At 42.0% G+C, this 23,284-nt stretch overlaps 1 protein-coding gene across 2 annotated transcripts in view; it reads right to left on the reverse strand.

The window, feature by feature from the left end:
* Positions 1-23,284, reverse strand: part of tbc1d19 (TBC1 domain family, member 19) — a 148,028-nt gene that overhangs the window by 119,081 nt on the left and 5,663 nt on the right. The window contains exons 1-2 of one of the 2 annotated variants that reach the window (XM_063043329.1): positions 15,007-15,079; positions 12,070-12,283 (exon numbers count right to left, since the gene is read on the reverse strand). In XM_063043329.1, coding sequence (XP_062899399.1) covers positions 12,070-12,220 — 151 coding nt within the window. In that variant the 5' untranslated portion in view covers positions 12,221-12,283; positions 15,007-15,079. Of the gene's footprint in view, positions 1-12,069; positions 12,284-15,006; positions 15,080-23,284 lie in introns of those variants that run through there. The other variant, XM_063043328.1, reaches the window with a different exon arrangement.

The following is a 23,284-nucleotide window of genomic DNA, read 5'->3' on the forward strand; positions in this document are numbered from 1 at the left end:
GGTTATGGCCATATAACAGTCCCATTATCAGAAGTGCTCAGCAGAATTTTGCAATTGACATGATTTTATCTAGAAATGGTCATAAGTGTGATTTTTCTCTTTTAAATACAATTTTAATTGAATTATGCTGAAAATAAGTGCCATGCAATGGAATTTTTCTGTGTATGCATTTCCACAATATAGCAAGTACAGTGTATTCCAGTTAATTAGGCCATCAGTTAATTGGGGCAGCTGCTTACTTGGGACCACTCTTAAAAAATAATCGAGAAAATAGCCGGGATTTTTTTTTCATTTACTTGGGATACTATGCCACTTAAATGGGACAGGAGACTGTTGCCGAACAGTTTCTACCTAGCATCAGTTGAGTGCATTTCTGTGACAATTAGATGCTACACATTAGAGCGAACAGTTTTTAAAATAGTGCCAGCTGTGTGTGTTTGTGCTCAAAGCAATAGTTTTTGTTATTGATAGTTGGTGAGAAATCAACAGTAAGACAATTCAAAACTGCTTGGGTCATTGCAGTTTCAAGCATTCAGGCTTGGAGATCCAAGATACGGCCAGGAGCAAAAATGAAACAATTTCACTACTTCAGTAAGTTAAGAACTATGAAGAATTTGAAGGTATCAACGATCATCCTGAATGTTACAATAAAAATGTAAATTTGGAAGATGCAAGTTTCTAACTAGTGTTAATTGCTTGCACTTGTGTTATCTTTAGACACCACAATATGTTAGAGCGAACAGTTTTTAAATAGTATCAATTGCATCTGTTTGTATTATGTTATTCATTTAGGCCGACTGATGCCAAATTAAAAAGCAGTGACTTTTGATACTACTCATGCAGGAAGCTAGTTTTCTGTGTTGGTTTTGTTCATTTATGGTCAATCAAAAGAACACAGGAGCATACATGGATGAATTCCTCTGTCAAGATTTATTAGGAACTAAAACAGTTTTATTGTACTGCAGTAATATTGGTATACCTTCAGTACTGTAGTATTTCATTTAAATACATAATTTATTACTCAGTTAAATGGTAGTTTGTCTTTTTTAAAAAGATTTTAATGAAACTTCATTTAATTGGGGCAGCTGCTTAACTGGGCCAAAATGTACTGGTCCCAATATGTCCCAATTAACCAGAATCAACTGTATTTGCACAATAACTTCCTTGAAAAGTAGTTAATGGAATGCTGAAAAAGATAAACTTTATTTTAAAAATTAGAAGAATTGATTAAGTGAAAATTATGGAAGACAAAGGTACCTTCATTAGTCAAAGTGGGTTGAAAGTGGACATGGAAACTGATCCACTTTAACAAGACATTTTCCCCAGCTCTTGAAAGCAAGGAGGATATCAATTTCTGAAACTTGTAAATGTCAACAAGTTCAGTAAGAGCTTTAAACGACAACCTGTCACCTTATCACAGTAAAACAAGAAAAACATGTCATGCAAAATATTTGGGTTTCTCTTGCATATGTCTTCCAATGAATTATGAACAGGACTCAGATTACAAAATGCCACCTTTCTTGTATCATGGGAATTGGTTTAGTCATACAGAGATCGACGCAAGCTGATGCATTCTAAAAATAAAGATGTAATTTGAACAAGGCCAGCTAGATAACCATGCATATGAAACCAAGTACAGATGGGCCTCAATATAATTTCTCTGAAAAGAAGAGAATGGGAGAGCCATCATGATGTCAAACATGATGTTTGGTTATTTTATTCAAATAGATTCTTGGCCAAGCTTTTGATCTGTAGTCATTCAGTACTGCAGATAGTTCAGAGTGTGGCTCTTAATTCCAAACTTGAGAACAAGAGGCATTATCATCTTGTTTTCTCCTATAAGTTATTTTCTCCACTTAAGTACCTCCCCACTTTCATCTCAATCCATAACCACTTCTCTGCTATCGTATTCTCCTAATGTTATTCTAGCTTGAATTTTCACCCTTGAATGACTCCATAACTTTGTCTCCATAGGCATTTTCAAAGGGCAAAACAGAATGCCCCAATATCATCTTACGTGAGGTCATGAATAGTGTAACCAAATTTAAGCAACTTTTGTGCATTCCTCAGGGTTTCTGCTAGGAAATCAACAATTTATCAGCATCCCTCTCCAGAACTTACAAATAATATCATTGGTAACCATGACATTATCGCAGACCACTACACTGTTGTTCTGATTTTCATAGCAACCACAGCCACGAGGCAATATTGTCTGTGGAATATTCATCACCCAGTGCTATTCCCCACCATCTGCTTCAAACTCCACCTCACAGCAACTCAGCCTCTCTAAATAACTGTGTCCTTGTCCTCCCTAAACACTGGTCCCTCAAACGTACAAGCTCTGGTGGATTTATTCCTCTAGTTTTGAACAATGACATTACTACAATAAACTTCTTTACCCTCGCACATTGCAAAAATGCATTTATCTTTTGAAGCAGAGGATCCCAACTTGGGATCCACAGACTCTTTGCTTAATGGTATTGGTCCATGGCACTTAAAAAAAAAGTCTGGGAAACACAGCTTTTGAGTCAAAATTTCTCTTTGCTGCTCTTTTACTCAGTGTTTAAGGAACATTAAGCCCTCAATCTCTGATCTTTCAAAACTGTATCTACTTCCTTTTTCAATAAGCCATTTTTCTTAGCCTACACAAAGTCTAGAGTACAGAATTCCAGAGATGCACCATCCTCATTTCTACGCAGCTCAGTTTAAAATGATGTGCATCCCCATCATCACCAAATCTTGTAACTGAGTCCTTTCATTCAAGATTCTCACTTTGGTGGAAACGTCATGACCTCTACGTTATCAGGGCCCTGAAGGATGTAAATGTTTCAATAAAATCATATCTCATTCTTTGAAAATCCAAAGAATATAAATCTAATTTCTTTACCCACTTATGAAAGGATAACTGTCTCATCCCAGGAAAATGGCTGGTAAAACTTTCTGGACTACCTCCAATGCCAGTATATCCTTTCTGAAACAAGTGGGGCAAAATTACGCAAAGTCCTCTGGGCATGGACTCGCTAGTACAGTGAACAACTATAACAACCAAAAAGGGATAACAAAGAGACACAAGAGATTCTGCAGATGCTGGAAATCTTGCGCAACACACACAAAAAAATGCTCGAAGAACTCAGCAAGTCTGTAGCAGAATGACTACCTGCCTGACAAGCTGAGTTTCTCCAGTAATTTGTGCATATTGTTTAATAAATGACAACGTAGATTTGTCTTCCTTATCACTTGCTACATTTCTGGTCAAGATAGTGCCAAGCTACAATGTTCATCAAGATTGTGGCTCAAACTGTGTTTGTTTTAGGTTTGTACAGATTGTTTTGGGGACAGAACGAGTTAGTTGGTGTTTAGGGACAGGGATGTAGGGGGAGTCAAAATTCAGACTGGAGTCCAGGTCCAACGATCCCTGTGGATGAATGCCAAATTGACAAGTGCTGAGGATGAACACCAACAAGGATGAGGCCCAGAGAACTCCCAGGTCAGCAAGTGCCCCTAGGTTGGTGGGTCCTAGGATTGGAGGTCCATGCGGGCAGGAGGCAAGAGGGCTGATGACCCCTTAGTTCAGCAAGTCCAGAGTTCAGGGTCCTGTCATCAGAAAGTCCTGGGATCCTACAAGATTGAAGCCCAAATGGCAAAGTCCAAAGTCGGTGAGTAAGAAAGTTGAGGCCCAATAGCAGAAGCCCTAGATCTGCAAGTCGTCTGCAAGTCCACTGCAAGTCAGAGGCCCAATGACCATCAGTCATTGGAGGCCGGAGGCCTAGAGAGGCCTCTATGTATGTGTGTGAGAGTGAAAGGGAGGAAAGGGGCTTGATTTTTTGTTGTTGTATTTTGTTGCTGTCGTTATTGTAGCTTGTGTCGATGTACTGAAAACTGGGGATGCTACATTGTTGCTGGAATGCATGGTGACATTTGCTGCAGTGTTTTATTGTCTCCTTCACAATTCACAATACTGCTGCTCTCCAAATTTTGAAATTGTAACTTTCACCCTCAAATCCATATCATCAGCATACATTTTAAAAAATCAATCATTCACCAAAACCTTCTGTAATCTGTTACTTTACCAACTTTATTTACTGCTATTAATATCCCTTCTATGTCATATGCCTCAACTTTGCTGATAAACCTACTATATGTCACCTTACCAAAAGGCCTCTGGAAGTTAATGTACACATCAACTGCATTACCTTCATCAACTGTCCGTTACTTCATCAAAAAAGTTCAATGAAATTGGTTAAACACGATAGTCCTTAACAACTCCATGCTTTTTTTTCTAAAAGCATTCTCATGACCAAGTTTAAACTCTCCAGCTTGTGGTTGCTGGGCTTCTTGTTATTCATTTTTACCTTTTTCTGAACAAGACAGTAACAGGTTTTGTTCTGCATACACTTCCATCCTATATTTAAAAAAGCATTGGAAGATGGCGGTCAGTACCTCAACAACTTCCATCCATACTTCTTTCCAAATCTAGGATATATCTATCTGGTCCTAACAATTTAGCAACTTTAAGTTTAGCCAACTTTTCTAATACCTCTATGGTATTAATTTTAATGTGTCTGGTGTCTCAATTAACTCCTCCTTCAATACTAGTGTGAAATCACACTTTTCCCTGGTGAAGGCAAATGCAGAAGTCTTACTTAAAACCTTATCAGTCATGACCAAGATCTCATTCTGCCCCTAATAACCTTGACACAGTCTTGTGTCACCTTTTTGTTATTTATGCACCTGCAGAACAATTCCACATTCCTTTTTACATTGCCACATCATTGCTTCACAGATATTTGTTTTGCCTCATATTTTAGAAGTCACTTTCCCTCTGGTTCTTTAGTAATCAACCAGACTCTTCCTTGTACAGTGGATTCCAGTTAATTGGGTCATCGGTTAAAGAACAAAAACTAATCGAGAAAATAGCCTTGTTTATTTCAGACATTATGTAATTTAATTGAGGCAGGAGACTTGCTAAACAGTTTCTAACTAGAGTCAGTCGCATGCATTTGTGTGGCCCTTAAGAGTGCTTAGAATGAACACTTTTTAAATAACGGCAGTTGTGTGCATTTCTGTTCAAAAATCAGTGATTTTTGTCACTGGTAGTTGGTGAAAATTAAGCAAAAAGACAATTCACTACAGTTTCAAGCATTCAGACTTAGAGAAACTAGAAATGACCAAGAGTGAAAATGAAATAAATTTCACTACTTCAACAAGTTAGGACCCATGAAGAATTTGAAGGTATCAGACAATTACCTTGAATGTTACAATCAAAATGAAGATTTGGAGGGTGCAATCATTAAAAGAATTGTATGAAGGCAGTTCATTATCTACACTAGGTGTCTGCACTGATTTTATCCATTTACAGTCAATCAAAAGAACACAACACCGTACACTGAATGAATTCCTCTGTTGATAACTATAAGGAATACACAGCTTTATAGTACTGTGTAGTGATCCAATTTGTTCTGTATTTCAGATAAATACATAATTGTTACTCAGTTAATTCATAGATAGCCCTTTTTTTTAAATATACCTTTTTAACTATTTTCATGAAACTTTGGCTAATTGGGGCGGCTGCTTAATTGGGCCAAAATGTACTGGTCCCAATGTGCTCCAATTAACCAAAATCCACTGTATTTACAAATCAAAATGCAGTCCTTTTCTTGAGAAAGATTCTTTTTCAAGAAACTGTTCACTGGTGAAGATAGATGACTGAAGAATGTCCTTCACATTCACTTTCTAACACCAGCTTTCACATTCAAAGTTATATCTCCTCCGCTTCTATATTTAGCATTGTCTGTTCATTCCATGACTTCCAGGTATGTCCCTTATTCCCTGTCCATGATACCTTCTCATGGAACCACAGGAGATACAACCCCTGACCTTTCACTTTTTTCCTCCCTACAATCATTCCTTTTCCTTCAATGGCACGTTTTCTAATCTAGTCTATTGTATTCTGTGATCACAATACAGACCTTCTGTACTGGGGAAACCAAATTCAGACTGAGTGAATCCTGTGCACAGAACCTGTGCTCAGTCCACAGGAGTGACTCTCCTCTTTAATTCACCATTCCAGTTGCCTCCCTCTTTAATTTGCCATTCTATTCCTAATTTAACCTTTTATTTATAGCCTCCTCCCTGTTGCAAAGATGCCCAAATTATAGGAACAATAGCACATGTTTTTGCTGGATATATTTCAGCTTACTGGACACAACAATGAATTCTCCAACTTCAGATAGCTCACTTTCTTTCAATTTGTATAACAATTTGTATCAATGACATTTGTGCTTGCCATTTCATTTGTGTATTCTGCCATGCTCGGTATGTCCCAGTTGAACAGAAAACACAAAAGGTGTCACTACATTAGTAATGCATTACACAGACAAACTCTCCATTCAATTGCTGTACATTACCTGATTACGCATTCTCTTTGACCCACCCATTGCCTTCCCCACGACCTCTGGGCAACTCAGACTAATTTGCGTTCTCTTTCTCAGTTCTGTGGAAGAGCCTTTGATCTGAAATATTAACTGGTTTCTTTTTCCACAAATACTGCTTTATTTGCTCATTTCTTCCAACATCTCAGTTTTTGTTTCAAACTCCAACATCTGCAAACTCATTTTTTTCCTAATATTGCTGGGTTTTTTTCCTTTTTTTGCTTTTCTCTGCATCTCTTTCATCATAAATGCTCTGGATGTGTTTGTTCTTGCCTGTTTGCTCCCGAATATTTTCCAATGTTTAGATTTACTCCTTTAACAGTTCACCCTAATTAACTGTTGTCATACTTGTCTGATCACTAATTTTGTTTGCCTCAGTAACATTCTAAATATTGATTTATAACTCTCCCTTCTTCATTACTAGACACATGTTATGGTCACTATAGCCTTTCAATAGATTACTAGTTTCAGTTTATTGCTTATCAGTAAATTCAGTATCCTGTCTTCTGACAAATATTCCAAAACATATTGGCCTACAATGTACTGATCAGTTGCCAATTCTTCAGAGAACAGCCTGTCAACTGCAGTGCATGGATCAGCTTTTCCCTGATTTCCATGCCTGAACACTGCGCACAAGTCAGGAATGAACTACAGGTCAGATGCCAGCTCATCTAACCTCGAACTAAGTAGCTCGACTGAGCACTAGGTATAGAACAAACTACTAAGATGAAATGGTTAATGCACTTCACATTTATGCCCACCTTTCCATGACCATGATTGTTCTTGGCAAATTTTTCTGCAGACATAGTTTGCCATTGCCTTCTTCTGGGCAGTGGCTTTACAAGATGGGTGACCCCAGCCATTATGAATACTCTTCAGAGATTATCTGTCTGACGTCAGTTGTCGCATAACCAGGACCCACGATATGCACCAGCCACTCATACTACTATCCACCACCTGCTCCTATGGCTTCACGTGACTCTGATCAGGGCGCTAGACAGCTGCTACACCTTTCCCATGGGTAACCTGCAGGCTAACGGAGGGAAGAAGCGCTTTACATCTCCTTTGGTAGAGATGCATCTCCACCTGCCACCCAACTATCCTCACCACGTTACACAATTCATTCATCAAACTAGGGGTGGGGTGCAGAGGTAACTTATCTTAAGTGAAAAGATAAATTCATATTAGTGATTTTATAATGTTAATCAGTTTTTCAATTAATTGCTAGCATTTTTGTTTTTAGTATGTTTAATTAATTAAATCTTTCTATGTGTCTCTGATCAAAAAGACATTTAAAATTGTTAATCGGTCTCTTAAAAAGGTTGAAAGGTCAATTGCATCATTTCCCTCAAGCTGAATTTACGAGGGGTGATTGATAAGTTCATGGCCTAAGGTAGAAGGAGTCAATTCTAGAAAACCTAGCACATTTATTTTTCAACATAATCCCCTCCTACATTTACACACTTAGTCCAGCAGTCATGGAGCATATGGATCTTGGACCTCCAGAAAGTGCCCACAGCAGGGGTGATTGATAAGTTTGTGGCCTAAGGTAGAAGGAAATGAGTTATACAGCTCTCGTTACATGTACATGCAGTTCAACTCTTTAAGTGATTATGCAGCAAGTTTCAGGTTAATAACTCATCAGGGGTGATTGATAAGCTTGTGGCCTAAGATAGAAGGAGATGAGTTATTAACTTCAAACTTACTGCGTAATCACTCAAAGAGTTGAACTGCATGTGCATGTAACAAGAGCTGTATAACTCATGTCCTTCTACCTTAGACCACGAACTTATCAATCACCCCTCATATGTTTCTAAGTCAAATTTACAATGATGTGCATTTCAGATTTCACCCCTTGAAGAACCAAAAGTGCTTAACAAAAGTCATATTTGACACTATATTTGTCTATGGAAACAGTATATCATTCATCCTCAGAATTACAATGGAATGGCCAAACACATTAAGACAATATAAATAATTAATTACAATTAGAATAAAAATCAGAAAGTGTAAATGTAAGCTATTATACCCAAAACTATACTTTTGTACAATAGAACCTATATAAACAGTGTTCATTGTTCGCACCATTAACTGTATTTACTTAATGCAAGTGGAAATCCAAAATTCCAAAATTCCAAAATCCAAAAGTCTCCGAAATCCAAAATTATTTTGAGCGCTGACATGGCGTCACAAATGGTAAATTCTACAAGGCACTGGGAAAGTTCCCAGATGATGTGCAGGTCTCTGTGCACCACACACCATTCTGAGAAGCAACATACACAAAATGTTGGAGAAACTCAGCAGATCAGGCAGCATCCATGGAAACGAACAAACAGCTGACTTTATCAAGCCGAGACCTTTCTTCAGGATTGGAAAGGAAGGGGGAAGATGCCAGAATAAAAAGGTGGGGGAAAGGGAAGGAGGATAGCTAGAAGGTGATAAGTGAAGTCAGGCAGTTGAGAAAGGTAAAGGACTGGACAGGAAGGAATCTGATAGGAGAGTGGACCATAGGAGAAAGGGAAGGAGGAGGAGCAACAGAGGGAGGTCACAGGCAGGTGAGAAGAGGTGAGAGACCAGAGTTGGGAATAGAAGAAGAGGGAAGAGGGAGAGATTTTTTTTAAACTAGAAGGAGAAATCAAGAGGAGGCCAAGGAACGACATGTTGGAACAGGAATGGGAATCGGAATTAAAACGTTTGGCCAATAGGAAGTTTCGCTTTAGGTGAACGGAGTGGAGGTGACTGACAAATTTACCTTAGGTCTCACCTATGTACAGGAGGCCACATCAGGAGCACCAGAAATAATAAATAGATAACCCCAAACAACAGGAATTCTGCAGATGCTGGAAATTCAAGCAACATACATCAAAGTTGCTGGTGAACACAGCAGGCCAAGCAGCATCTTTAGGAAGAGGTGCAGTCGACGTTTCAGGCCGAGACCCTTCGTCAAGACTAACTGAAGGAAGAGTGAGTAAGGGATTTGAAAGTTGGAGGGGGAGGGGGAGATCCAAAATGATAGGAGAAGACAGGAGAGGGAGGGATAGAGCCGAGAGCTGGACAGGTGATAGGCAAAAGGGGATACGAGAGGATCATGGGACAGGAGGTCCAGGAAGAAAGACAAGGGGGGGGGTGTGACCCAGAGGATGGGCAAGAGGTATATTCAGAGGGACAGAGGGAGAAAAAGGAGAGTGAGAGAAAGAATGTATGTATAAAAATAAGTAACAGATGGGGTACGAGGGGGAGGTGGGGTATTAGCGGAAGTTAGAGAAGTCGATGTTCATGCCATCAGGTTGGAGGCTACCCAGACGGAATATAAGGTGTTGTTCCTCCAACCTGAGTGTGGCTTCATCTTTACAGTAGAGGAGGCCGTGGATAGACATGTCAGAATGGGAATGGGATGTGGAATTAAAATGTATGGCCACTGGGAGATCCTGCTTTCTCTGGCGGACAGAGCGTAGATGTTCAGCAAAGCGGTCTCCCAGTCTGCGTCGGGTCTCACCAATATATAAAAGGCCACATCGGGAGCACCGGACGCAGTATATCACCCCAGTCGACTCACAGGTGAAGTGATGCCTCACCTGGAAGGACTGTTTGGGGCCCTGAATGGTGGTAAGGGAGGAAGTGTAAGGGCATGTGTAGCACTTGTTCCGCTTACACGGATAAGTGCCAGGAGGGAGATCAGTGGGGAGGGATGGGGGGGACGAATGGACAAGGGAGTTGTGTAGGGAGCGATCCCTGCGGAATGCAGAGAGACGGGGGGAGGGAAAGATGTGCTTAGTGGTGGGATCCCGTTGGAGGTGGCGGAAGTTACGGAGAATAATATGTTGGACCCGGAGGCTGGTGGGGTCGTAGGTGAGCACCAGGGGAACCCTATTCCTAGTGGGGTGGTGGGAGGATGGAGTGAGAGCAGATGTACGTGAAATGGGGGAGATGCGTTTAAGAGCAGAGTTGATAGTGGAGGAAGGGAAGCCCCTTTCTTTAAAAAAGGAAGACATCTCCCTCGTCCTAGAATGAAAAGCCTCATCCTGAGAGCAGATGCGGCGGAGACGGAGGAATTGCGAGAAGGGGATGGCGTTTTTGCAAGAGACAGGGTGAGAAGAGGAATAGTCCAGATAGCTGTGAGAGTCAGTAGGCTTATAGTAGACATCAGTGGATAAGCTGTCTCCAGAGACAGAGACAGAAAGATCTAGAAAGGGGAGGGAGGTGTCGGAAATGGACCAGGTAAACTTGAGGGCAGGGTGAAAGTTGGAGGCAAAGTTAATAAAGTCAACGAGTTCTGCATGCGTGCAGGAAGCAGCACCAATGCAGTCGTCGATGTAGCGAAGGAAAAGTGGGGGACAGATACCAGAATAGGCACGGAACATAGATTGTTCCACAAACCCAACAAAAAGGCAGGCATAGATAGCTAGGACCCATACGGGTGCCCATAGCTACACCTTTAGTTTGGAGGAAATGGGAGGAGCCAAAGGAGAAATTATTAAGAGTAAGGACTAATTCCGCTAGACGGAGCAGAGTGGTGGTAGAGGGGAACTGATTAGGTCTGGAATTCAAATAGAAGCGTAGAGCTTTGAGACCTTCCTGATGGGGGATGGAAGTATATAAGGACTGGACATCCATGGTGAAAATAAAGCGGTGGGGGCCAGGGAACTTAAAATCATCGAAAAGTTTAAGAGCGTGAGAAGTGTCACGAGCATAGGTCGGAAGGGATTGAACAAGGGGTGATAAAACAGTGTCGAGGTATGCAGAAATGAGTTCGGTGGGGCAGGAGCAAGCTGAGACAATAGGTCGGCCAGGACAGGCAGGTTTGTGGATCTTGGGTAGGAGGTAGAAACAGGAAGTGCGGGGTGTGGGAACTATAAGGTTGGTAGCAGTGGATGGGAGAGCCCCTGAGCGGATAAAGTCGGTGATGGTGTGGGAGACAATGGCCTGGTGCTCCTTAGTGGGGTCACGATCGAGGGGTAAATAAGAGGAGGTATCCGTGAGTTGTCACTGTGCCTCGGCAAGGTGGAGGTCAGTACGCCAGACTACAACAGCACCCCCTTTATCAGCGGGTTTAATAATAAGGTTAAAATTAGTGCGGAGGGAGTGGAGAAGAGAGCGTTCCGAAGGAGTGAGGTTGGAATGGGGACAAGGTGAGGTGAAGTCGAGAAGGTTGATGTCCCGTCGGCAGTTAGCAATAAAGAGATCCAGAGCAGGCAGAAGACCAGAGCAGGGTGTCCATGAAGAAGAGGAGGGTTGAAGACGGGAGAAGGGGTCATCGGTGGGGGTGGAAGAGTCCTTGCCGAAGAAGTAGGCTCGGAGACGGAGACGGCGGAAGAAAAGATCCGCATCGTGGCGAACACGGAACTCACTGAGGTGTGGGCGAAGGGGGACAAACGTGAGGCCCTTACTGCGATCAGAGCATTCTGCCTCCGACAGTTGAAGGTCGGAGGGGATGGTAAAGACCCGGCACGGATGAGAGCTGGGATCAGAGGGGGGAGGGGGGAGGCAGGTGGTATCAGTGGAGAGGGGAGGGTTGGGGTGAGAGGAAGATGGAGCCTCTGAGGGCCCAGGAGTTGACGGTGGGATCTGAGGAAGACGGGGCTGCGGAGTGGTGGTGGGGGAAGGGGAGACGGGAGTCACAAGAGCAGCACATAAAGACCTGGCCTGGAGTTCAAGGCTGGCGTCGCAGTTGGTGGTTGCGCAATCGCTGTGAAGGTGTCCATGGTCGTTGCTGGAGTCCGGGTTTTGAATATGCCCTGAGGTGTTGGAGCCGCCGAGATCAATGGCAGGAGCCGCAATCTGAAGTTCATGCCTGCTAGCGTCGGGGCCGGCAGGCTCTGGAGTCCGTAGATGTAGGATCTTGCGATCTTTGCCTAACATGACAAAGTCAAAAAAACGGCGATTGCAGGCATGAATCCGACAGAGGATGAAATAACGGGTAGGACCATTACAGACAGCGAAGAAAGTGTCCCGAAGGTGTGGAAGGGTCTGGGATAGGGACACCAAGTACCTCCTCATGGCGGAGAGCTCGCCTTCAGAGCTTGACGGGAGAAGCGGCGAGAGGCAGAGTCATTGGTGAGACCCGACGCAGACTGGGAGACCGCTTTGCTGAACATCTACGCTCTGTCCGCCAGAGAAAGCAGGATCTCCCAGTGGCCATACATTTTAATTCCACATCCCATTCCCATTCTGACATGTCTATCCACGGCCTCCTCTACTGTAAAGATGAAGCCACACTCAGGTTGGAGGAACAACACCTTATATTCCGTCTGGGTAGCCTCCGACCTGATGGCATGAACATCGACTTCTCTAACTTCCGCTAAGGCCCCACCTCCCCCTCGTACCCCATCTGTTACTCATTTTTATGCACACGTTCTTTCTCTCACTCTCCTTTTTCTCCCTGTCCCTCTGAATATACCTCTTGCCCATCCTCTGGGTCACACCCCCCCCTTGTCTTTCTTCCCGGACCTCCTGTCCCATGATCCTCTCGTATCCCCTTTTGCCTATCACCTGTCCAGCTCTCGGCTCTATCCCTCCCTCTCCTGTCTTCTCCTATCATTTTGGATCTCCCCCTCCCCCTCCAACTTTCAAATCCCTTACTCACTCTTCCTTCAGTTAGTCCTGACGAAGGGTCTCGGCCTGAAACGTCGACTGCACCTCTTCCTATAGATGCTGCTTGGCCTGCTGCGTTCACCAGCAAAATAGATAACCCCAGCAGGTTTACAATTGAAGTGCTACCTCACCTGGAAGGACTGTTTAGGGCCCTGATGAAGCTGTGAGACAAAGTGAATGGGCAGGTGTACTTTGGCCGCTTGTAGGGGTAGGTGCTGGGAGGGTGATTAGTAAGGAGGGATGAATGAACAAGGTAATTGTGGAAGGAGCAATCGTTGTGGAAAGCAGAGAGTGGGGAGAAAGGTAAAAATGTGCAAAGGTAAAGATGTGTGGAGGCTCATGGGGTGGTTGGTAAGGACAAAAGGAACTCAATCATTGTTAAGATGGCAGGAAGACTGGGTGAGTGCAGACGTCCAGGAAATGGGGGAGATGCGAATGAGGGCAACATCAATGCTGGAGGAAGGAAATCCCCATTCTGTGAAGTACGAGGACATCAATATCCTGGAAAGGAAATCATCATCCTGGGAACGGATGCAGTGGAGATGAAGAAACTGAGAAAAGGGAATAACATTTTTACAGGAGACAAGGGTAGGAAGAGGTATAGTTGAGATAGCCGTGGGAAACAGGAGGTTTATAAAAGATGCTGGTTGACAGCTTGTCTCCAGAGATGGAGACAGAGAGATTGAGAAAAGGGAGGGAGGTGGCAGAAACAGACCAAGTGAATTGAAGGGCAATGTGGAAATTCAAACAAAGTTGATGAAACTCATGAACTCAACGTGGGTGCAAGAAGCAGCACCAATGTAGTTGTCAAAGTAGCGGAGGAAGAATTAGGGAGCATTACCGGGGAAAGTTTGGAACATGGATTGTTCTATGTAGCCGACGAAAAGGCAGGCATAGCTGGAGCTCAAGTGGGTGATCATGGCTAATCCTCAAGTCTGGAGAAAATGGGAGGAACCAAAAGAGAAATTGTTGAGGGTGAGAGCCAGTTCTGCCAGACAGAGGAGGGTGTTGGTGAAGGGGAACTGGTTGATTCTTTTATTGAGAAAGAAGCGGAGAGCTTTAAGGCCTTCTTGATAGGGGATAGAAGTATATAGGGACTGGACATCTACAACGACAATGAGGTGACCAGGGAATTGACAGTTATTGAGGAGATCGAGAGCATGAGAAGTGTCGCGGATATAGGTGGGAAAGGACTGAACGAAGGGGGATAGAATGGAGTCAAGGTAGGAGTGAGCATGTTCAGTGGGGCAGGGGCTGGCACAGACAACAGGCCTACCCAGACAGTCAGTTTGTGGATCTTGGGTAGGAGGTAGAAGCAAGCAATGCGGGGTAAGGGAACTATGAGATTGCTGGCAGTGGATGGGGGTTCTGCGAAGTGATCTCACATATGGAAAAATACTGCATAAAATGAAAAACGAAGTTCCTTGATCCTGTACTGAAAGAGTGGTTTCGTCAGCGCTGGAGTGAACGTATGCCGCTTAACAGTATGCTGAACATGAAACAAGCAAACATCTATCACAATGAACTGAAAATTGAAGGTAATTGTTTCATACACCAAATTATTTAAAATATTATATAAAACTACCCCTCCTGCCATCATAGTTGCTGTGAAACAGACGGCTGTTTGAAACTGCAGTGCTGGAACCCGGTAATGGACACAGTCGAGGGAGGTCTTTCAACTGAGACAGTCTGTGGAAGACCCAGTTCTATTATGTCAGACTGTGCTCCAATTGTGGACTGGTCACTCTGTGAGCTTCACACCAGCTGGACATAAGCTGTATATGCAAAGTAAATGGATGTTGTGTTTAGACTTTGGTCCCATCCATTATACAGATGCAAATATTCCAAAACCCCAACTCTGAAACACCTATGGCCCAAGCATCTTGGATAAGGGGTGCTCAACCTGTACTACATTTTCTACTGTTATTTCATTAAATATCTGTTCAGATTTAAGAAATTCAAGTTGAAAGTTGGATTGTTTTACCTGATTTCCGCAAGAATTCCTTCAGATCCTCTTTCAAAGATTCAATCCGCACCTCAGATTTATGTAGGCTTGTCTGCAAGCAAGACAGAGATAGGGTGTGAGAACTTCTGGTGTGAGATATAGTAAACATTAACAAGTGAGAAACTGTTTAGTCAGAATTAAGATAATATAAATATAAAAATCATACAATTATATAGCTTGGGTGAAATCACACCTGAAGTATTGTGCAAAGTTTTGATCCCAAGAGCTAAAAGTATGTGCCATTGAAAGCGTGCTATTAAAATTCATGAGACCATCTACTAACCCATGTGGAAAGACTGAGTAAAAAGAGCCGGTAGTTTAGAAAAATGAGCAGTAATTTCAGGGAGACTTAAAATTCTTTTGGGGTTCAGAGTGTATGCAGGTATATTGTTTCCCTGGTTAAGCAGTTAAGAACCATGGATTAGATTAAAAAAAAATAAGGGCTGGTAAACTATTTGCAAACGAAATTAAAAGAAATTCACATAGTGGCAAATTTTTGGAATTCTCCATCTCAGAGGCCTGTGAAAGTTGAGTCAATAAAGACTCAAATTAAACATTTCCAATTATTAAGAGAATCAAAGATTATGGGAATAGAGTGGGAAAATGGCACTGAAGTCAGAGATCAGCCTTGATTTGATAATGAGATTGGAAGCATGTAGGTCAAGATCATTTACACTTAATTATTTGTTGCTGTTATACCCCAAACAAACAGTTATATATAATAATAATAATAATAAATAAATAAATAAATAAATAATACTGAGAACATGAGTTGTAGAGTCCTTGAAAATTAATCTATAGGTTGTGTTCAGTGATCAGTCCAATGTTGAGGTGAGTAAAGCTATCTACACTGGTTCAGGTGCCTGATGATTGAAGGGTAATAACTGTTCCTGAACCTGGTGATGTGGGACCTAAGGTTCCTGTTTCTCCTTCCCAATGGCTGCAGCAAGAAGAGAGCATGGCCTGGATGGTGGGCGTCCTTGATGATGGATGCTGCTTTCTTATAGCAGTGCTCCCTGTGCATGTGACCAATGGTGGGAAGGGCTTTTCCTGTGATGGATTGGGCTTTATCCGCAAATTTCTGTAGGCTTTTCCATTCTTGGACATTAGAGTTTCCATTACAGGTCGTGATGCAACTAGTCAGGATACTCTCTACTGTGCATCCACAGATGTTCATCGAAGTTTTAGCTGACATGCCAAATCTGCACAAACTTCTAAGAAAGTAGAGACGCTACTGTGCCTTCTTTGTAATGGCACTTGCATGCTGAACCCAGGGTAGATCCTTTAATATGAATACGCCACAGAATTTAAAGATTTTGACCTTCTCCTCCTCCAATCCTCTTACAAGGACTGGCTTATACACTCTCAATTCCTTCCACCTGTAGTCAATTCTCTATCACCTCTTTGTTTTTTACTGACATTGCATGAGAGGTTGTTGCTGTGGCATCGATCAACCAGATTTTCAATTTCCTCTTATATGCCGAATCATCACCATCTTTGATTTGGCCAACAACAATAGTGTTGTCAGCAAACTCAAATGTGGTGTTTTTTGCCATATTTAAAGGAACTTCTGGATGAGTCTCCCACTTGAGACCTTGTCAAAAGTTTTACTGAAGTTACATAGACTATATCAACCACACTACCCCAAAGATAATTTAATCAGCTCCTAAAATTTTTTTATTTAATTAAAATTAGTCAGAAAGGATCTCACTTTGATTAATCCCTGCTTCTCCAACTGCAGGCTACTTCTGTTCCTGTAAGGAAAAAAAATTAAATGTGACACCTCCTTGGTCCATGCTGAGATAAAAAGTTCATTCAAAAGACATCTTGGACTGCTGTAATAGCCCTTTTCCTCCCTCTTATTGACCAATGGTTTGACTCTATTTTGAATACAAGTAATTAAGATCAAATACCAGTGAAGAATGTTTTCTCCCTTACGCACCTGCTGTCTCTAATTTTTAGTAGTCTATGTCTAGGCCGAAGGTTATGAGAGATAAAACTGGTTATGAACAGTATAAAAAGGGGCAATGTCTTTGTTCAATCTCTCCTGGGCTGTGTCACAACCAGTCCTAGTGGAGGTAGGGGCAAGGACGTCAAGAGTGTTGGAAAGAAAAGGCTGTGTGAAAGGTTGTTGGATCTATGGTGCCCCTCCATAATTATGAAGACCAGCTTATTGAGTGGACGATAAGAACTATTTGTTTTCTGTACTGCTACTTCAGTAATCATTTATTTCTTTTTGTATTGCATACTTTGAATAACTCTAATAGTGATTTCTTGCAGCTTTTAGCACTTGTGCCCATCTCCTCTGTTTGGCAAAACATGAGTGAATGCTTCTTGCTGAATCAGAAAAGAACACAAAATAAATTATAAAATATTTTTTACTGAAGTCCCTCAGACATGGCTTCCTCTTCTGTCACAAAGAGGCCACTCTCAGGTTGGAGGAGCAATACCTCATATTCCTGGGTAGCCTCCAACCTGATGGCATGAACATTGATTTCTCCAATTTCTGGCAATTCTTCCCCTGCCACTTCCCTCTTCTTCTATTTGCCACTCTGGTCTCTTCTCCTCAACTGCCCATCACCTCCCCCTGGTGCCCGCTACTCTTTCTCTTTCTCCCATGGTCCACTCTCCTCTCCTATCAGATTCTTTCTTCTTCAGCGCTTGTCTTTTCCAATTATCACATCCTGGCTTCTTACTTCAACCACCCCTCCCCCACCCACCTGGCTTCACCTATCACCTTCTAGCTTGTACTCCTTCCCCTCTCCTACCACCTTCTTATTCCGGCATTTTCCCCCTTCCTCTCAAGTCCCGATGAAGAGTTTCGGCCCGAGATGTTGACTGTTGATTCAATACCATGGATGCTGTATGACCTGCTGAGTTCCTCCAGCATTTTGTGTGGGTTGACCTAACACCGCCTCCTGTTATTTTAAAAAACGGGCTTTGCAAAGTTCCTGAGTCCAATAATGAACAACACAACTTATAATTACTTAAAACATTCTGGTATATTTCACAGAAAGTACTTAGAGCCAAATTTAGTTTATTATTTAATCACACAGGGTGAAGAGACAAGTCTTAAAACAGAGAATGACATATACGACATTGCTATAAAGCTTGAAAGAGAATAACAGATCTCAAGACCCTTGACAACTGAAAATAGGGTAGTCAATAGCATAAAGATTAAAATTAATAAATGCAGTTAAAATGTAGGTATACATAATGTAGATTAAAAGAACATGCAAAGCTACAAATTCCACCATCTTTTCAGGGCAAACATGAAGTATTTCTGCCACAAAGGACTACAGCTGTGCAAGTGAAAGGCAAGTGCTACATATTTTTTTTAAAGCCAAATTGCAATGCACAGGACAACCAGCAAAAGATACATCCATCCTATGATGTGCTGCAAGATGCAAGTGTTAGGACAAAACAGAGGCAAAACAAAACTTCCACAGGAGAAACTGTTTAACCTATATGTTAGGACCAAGGAATACCTGAGATTAATGGGAAAAGTAAGTCTGGATGCAATGGCTAGTGTCAGGAGTAACACATTTCTCAAATCAAAAGTTTGAAGTTTAAAATAAAGTTATCAAAATACGTATGTTACAATATACTACATCAACATTCATTTTCTTGCAGGCATATACAGGACAAAGAAATACTAGAACTACATAAAAGAAATACATAAACAGACTAAGACAGATAAACGACCAATGTGCAAAAGACCAACTGTACAAATAAAAAATAATAGAGAACCTGAGTTGTTCAAGTTTAATTGTCATTCAATCATACATGAATACGCATGAATATAGCCAAGTAAAACAGCGTTACTCCAGAGCCAAGGTGCAAAGCACGGTACCAACAGTCATACACAGCAAACGGCACATATAGCACATACAAGACAGCAGTAAAATGCAGTCATACAAAATACAATCCAAATCCCCGGGTCCATATATGTTGCAGCAGTCTGCAGTCAAACACAATAAATCTTGCCTTCTGTTGAAGGAACATTGGAGACCAGCACCAACTCCAGGCCTGTACACTGCACCACACCACCCCTGGCACTCCAGTGGAAGATACAACCTCCAACTCCTCTCTCCTCGGTGGCTGCAAACAGGTGACACAACAGCTTGAGGCCTAGTCCTCACTACGACGGAGGGCACAGTTCCCCGCTGTCCACCTCTGCTGTTCGCCAATAAACTAGTGAATCAGAGAAGGATGCCACATTAACAATGTCCAACAGGATCTTGCAATCACAAGAAAAGTGACTAAGACGATCGCTCACTGTTAAGACTGCACACCTCCTTCTCACACACACTCCGACACCACTGTGATGCAAACATCTACATCCGCAACTGAGCGCGCCACCAACTTACTGGAAGACTACATCTAAAAGTAAAGAATCCTTGAAAGTCTGTAGGTCATGACATCAGTTCAGTGTTGAGGGAAAGGAAGTTATATCTGCTGGTTCAGGAGCCTGATGGTTCTAGGATGAATTGGCAGATGAATGCCTCGTTTGATGGCTCTGGGCCTGTATTGGAATTCAGAAAAATGAGGGAGGATCTCATTGAAACCTATCGAATGCTGAACGGCCTCTAAAGAATAGAATTGGACAGCATATTTCCCACGGTGAAGGAGTCAAAGACCAGAGTAAACAGCCTCAGAATAGGGGAATATCCATTTAAAATGGGGATGAGGAGGAATTTTTTTAGCCAGAGAGTGATGAATCTGTGGAATTGTCACCGCAGATGGCTATGGAGGCCAAGTCATTGGGTATATTTAAGGCAGAAGTCATGGTACACATTGGTACAAACAACATTGTGTACGCATTTCATACTGAAGAGAAAATATAGGGAGTTAGATGGAAAGCTGAAATGCAGGACTTCCAGACTAGTAAACTCTAGATTTCTGCCCATGCCACAGGCCAGTGAGGGAAAGAATAGGATGAATTCACAGAAGAATGCATGGCTGAGGAATTGGTGCAGGGGGAAGGGTTTCAGATTGCTGGATCATTGGGATTTCTTTTGTACAAAAAGGATGGATTACGTCTCAACCTGAGGGGAATAAATATAAGACCATAAGATATAGGAGCGGAATTAGGCCATGGAGTCTGCTCCACCATATCATCATGGCTAATCCATTATTCCTCTCAGTCCCAATCTCCTATCTTCTCCCTGTATCCCTTCATGCCCTGACCAATCAAGAATCTATTAACCTCTGCCTTAAATATTCATAAGACTTGGCCTCCACAGTTGCCAGTGGCAATGAATTCCACAGATTCACCACTCTCTGGCTCAAGAAATTCCTCCTCATTTCCATTCTAAAATGAAGTCCCTCTATTCTGAGGCTCTGTCCTCTGGTTATAGACTCTCCCACCATAGGAAATATCCTCTCTACATCCACTCTATCAAGACCTTTCACCATTCAATAAGTTTCAATCAGGTCACCCTTCATTCTTCAGAATTCTACTGAAATCAGGCCCAGAGCCATCAAACGTTCTTCACATGACAAGCTGTTAAATCCTGAAATCATGTTTCTGAACCTCCTTGGAACCCTTTCCAGTGTCAGCATATCACTTCTAAGATAAAGGGCCCAAAACTGCCCACAATACTCCAAGTGAGGCCTTAGAGTGCTTTATAAAGCTTCAACATTGCACCCTTACTTTTATATCCTATTCCTTTTGAAATGAATGCTAACACTGCATTTGCTTTCCTTATCAGAGACTCAGCCTGCACAATAACCTTTATGGAATCCTGCACAATGACTCCCAAGTCCCTTTGTGCCTCAGTTTTTGTTTTGTATTTTCTCTCCGATTAGAAAATAGTTAACCCTTACATTTCTTCTACCAAAGTGCATGACCATAGACTTCCCAACACTGTACTCCATCTGCCACTTATTTGTCCATCCTCCTATTCTAAGTCCTTCTGTAACTTCTCTACTTCCTCAAAACTACCTGCCTCTGCACCAATCTTCATATCATCTGCAAACTTTGAAACAAAGTCATCAATTCTATCATCCAAGTCATTTTCGTACAACTTAAAAAGAAGTTGTCCCAACACAGACCACTTGTCACTGACAGCCAACCAGAAAAGGCTCTCTTTATTCCCACTCTTTGCCTTCTGCCAATCAGCCACTGCTGGTATCTTTCCTGCAATGCCACGGGCTCTTAACTTGTTAGGCAGCCTCATGGGCAGCACTTTGTCAAAGGTCTTCTGAAAATCCAAGTACACAACATCAACCAATTCTCCTTTGTCTATCTGGCTTGTTATTTCTTCAAAGAATTCCAACAGATTTATCAGGTAAGATTTTCCCTTGCTGACTACGGCCTAATTTATCATGTGCCTCCATATACCCCGAAACCACACCATTAACAATCGATTCCAACATCTTCCCAACCACAGAGTAACCAGCCTATAATTTCCTTTCTTCTGCCTTTCTCCCTTCTCGAAGAATGGAGTGACATTGCAATTTTCCAGTTTTCTGGGACCATTTCAGAATCTAGTGTCTCTTGCTCTTGAAAGATCATTACTAATGCTTCCACAATCCCGTCAGCCACCTCTTTCAAAATCCAGGGTATGCACCATCTGGTCCTGGTATTTTATCTACCTTTCAGTTTCCCCAAGGACTTTCTCCCTAGTAATGGCAACTTCACACACTTCTGATCCCTGACACTCTGGAACTTCCACCATACTGCTAGTGTCTTCCACAGTGAAGAATGATGCAAAATATTTATTCAGTTCGTCTGCCATTTCATTGTACCCATTACTACCTCTCCAGCATTGTTTTCCAGTGGTGCAATATCCACTCTCACCTCTCTTTTACATTTTATGCATCTGAAGAAACCTTTAGTATCCTCTTTAATATTATTGGCTGGCTTACTTTTGTATCCTAACTTTTCCTTCTTGATGACGTTTTAAGTTGCCTTCTGCCGGTTTTTAAAAGCTTCCCAATCTTCTAACTTCCCACTAATTTTTGCTCTATTAAACACCCTTTCTTTGGCTTTTATATTGGCTTTCACTTCTCTTGTTAGTCATGGTTGTGTCATCTTACTTTTCAAATACTTCTTCCTTTTTAAAATATACAAATCCTGTCCCTTCCAAATTACTTCCAGAAATTTCAGCCATTGCTGCTCTGCCATCATCCCTGCCAGTGTTCTTTCCCAATGAATTTTGGCCAGCTCCTCTCTCATGCCTCTGTAATTCCCTTTACTCCACTCTAATACTGATACATCTGACTTTAGCTTCTCAAATTTCAGGATGAATTTGATCATATTACAATCAATTTCCCCTAAGGCTTCATTTACCTTAAGCTCTCTAATCAATTCCGGTTCATTGCACAACACCCAGTCAAGACCAGCTGGTCCCCTATTGGGCTCAACCACAAGCTGCTCTAAAAAGCTATCTCATAGGCATTGTAGAAATTCCCCCTCTTGTGATTGAGCACAAAGTTGATTTTCCCTAATCTACCTGCATATTGAAATCTCCCATGACTAATGTAACTTTGGTCTTTTCGTATGCATTTTCTATCACCTTGCAAGCAGGTTTGCTAGAGTTGCTGGTGAAGGTTTAAATTAATTTGGCTGGGGTATGGGAATCAGAGTAATAGGGCTGAGAATGGGACAGTTGGTATACAAGTAGATGCAGTCTGTTGTGAGACTGTGAGGAAGGACAGGCAGATCATAGGGCAAAATTGCAGTCAGTCTAATGAGTTGAAGAGTAACAAGGGGGCAAAATCAAAAAGAGTGAAAAATACAAGCCTGAAGATGTTATATTTGCACAGTATATAGAATAAAGTAGATGATCTTGTAGCACTGTTAAAGATCACCAGGCACAATGTTGTGAGAATCACTGAGTCGTGGCTGAAAGAAGATCATAGTTGGGAGCTTAACATCCAAGGATACATCTTGTATCAAAAGGACAGGCAGATAGTCAGAGTGGGTGGTGTGGATCTGTTGATAAGAAATGAAGTGAAATCCTTAGAAAGAGGAGACATAGCATTGGAAGATGTAGAATTCTTGTGGGCAAAATTAAGAAACTGCAAGGGTAAAATGACCCTGATAAGAGCTGTATCCAGGCCTTCCAATAGTAGCTAGGATGTGAGATACAAATTACAATGGAAGACAGAAAAGGCATGTAAAAAATGGCAATGTTACAGTAGTCATAGGGCATTTGAAAATGCAGATAGATTGGGAGAATCAGGTTGGCGCTGCATTCTAAGTGAGAGAATTTGTAGAATGCCTACGAGATGGCTTTTTAGAGCAGCT

This window comes from Mobula hypostoma, chromosome 3 (genome assembly GCF_963921235.1).
Source record: "Mobula hypostoma chromosome 3, sMobHyp1.1, whole genome shotgun sequence".
Lineage (NCBI taxonomy): Eukaryota > Metazoa > Chordata > Chondrichthyes > Myliobatiformes > Myliobatidae > Mobula > Mobula hypostoma.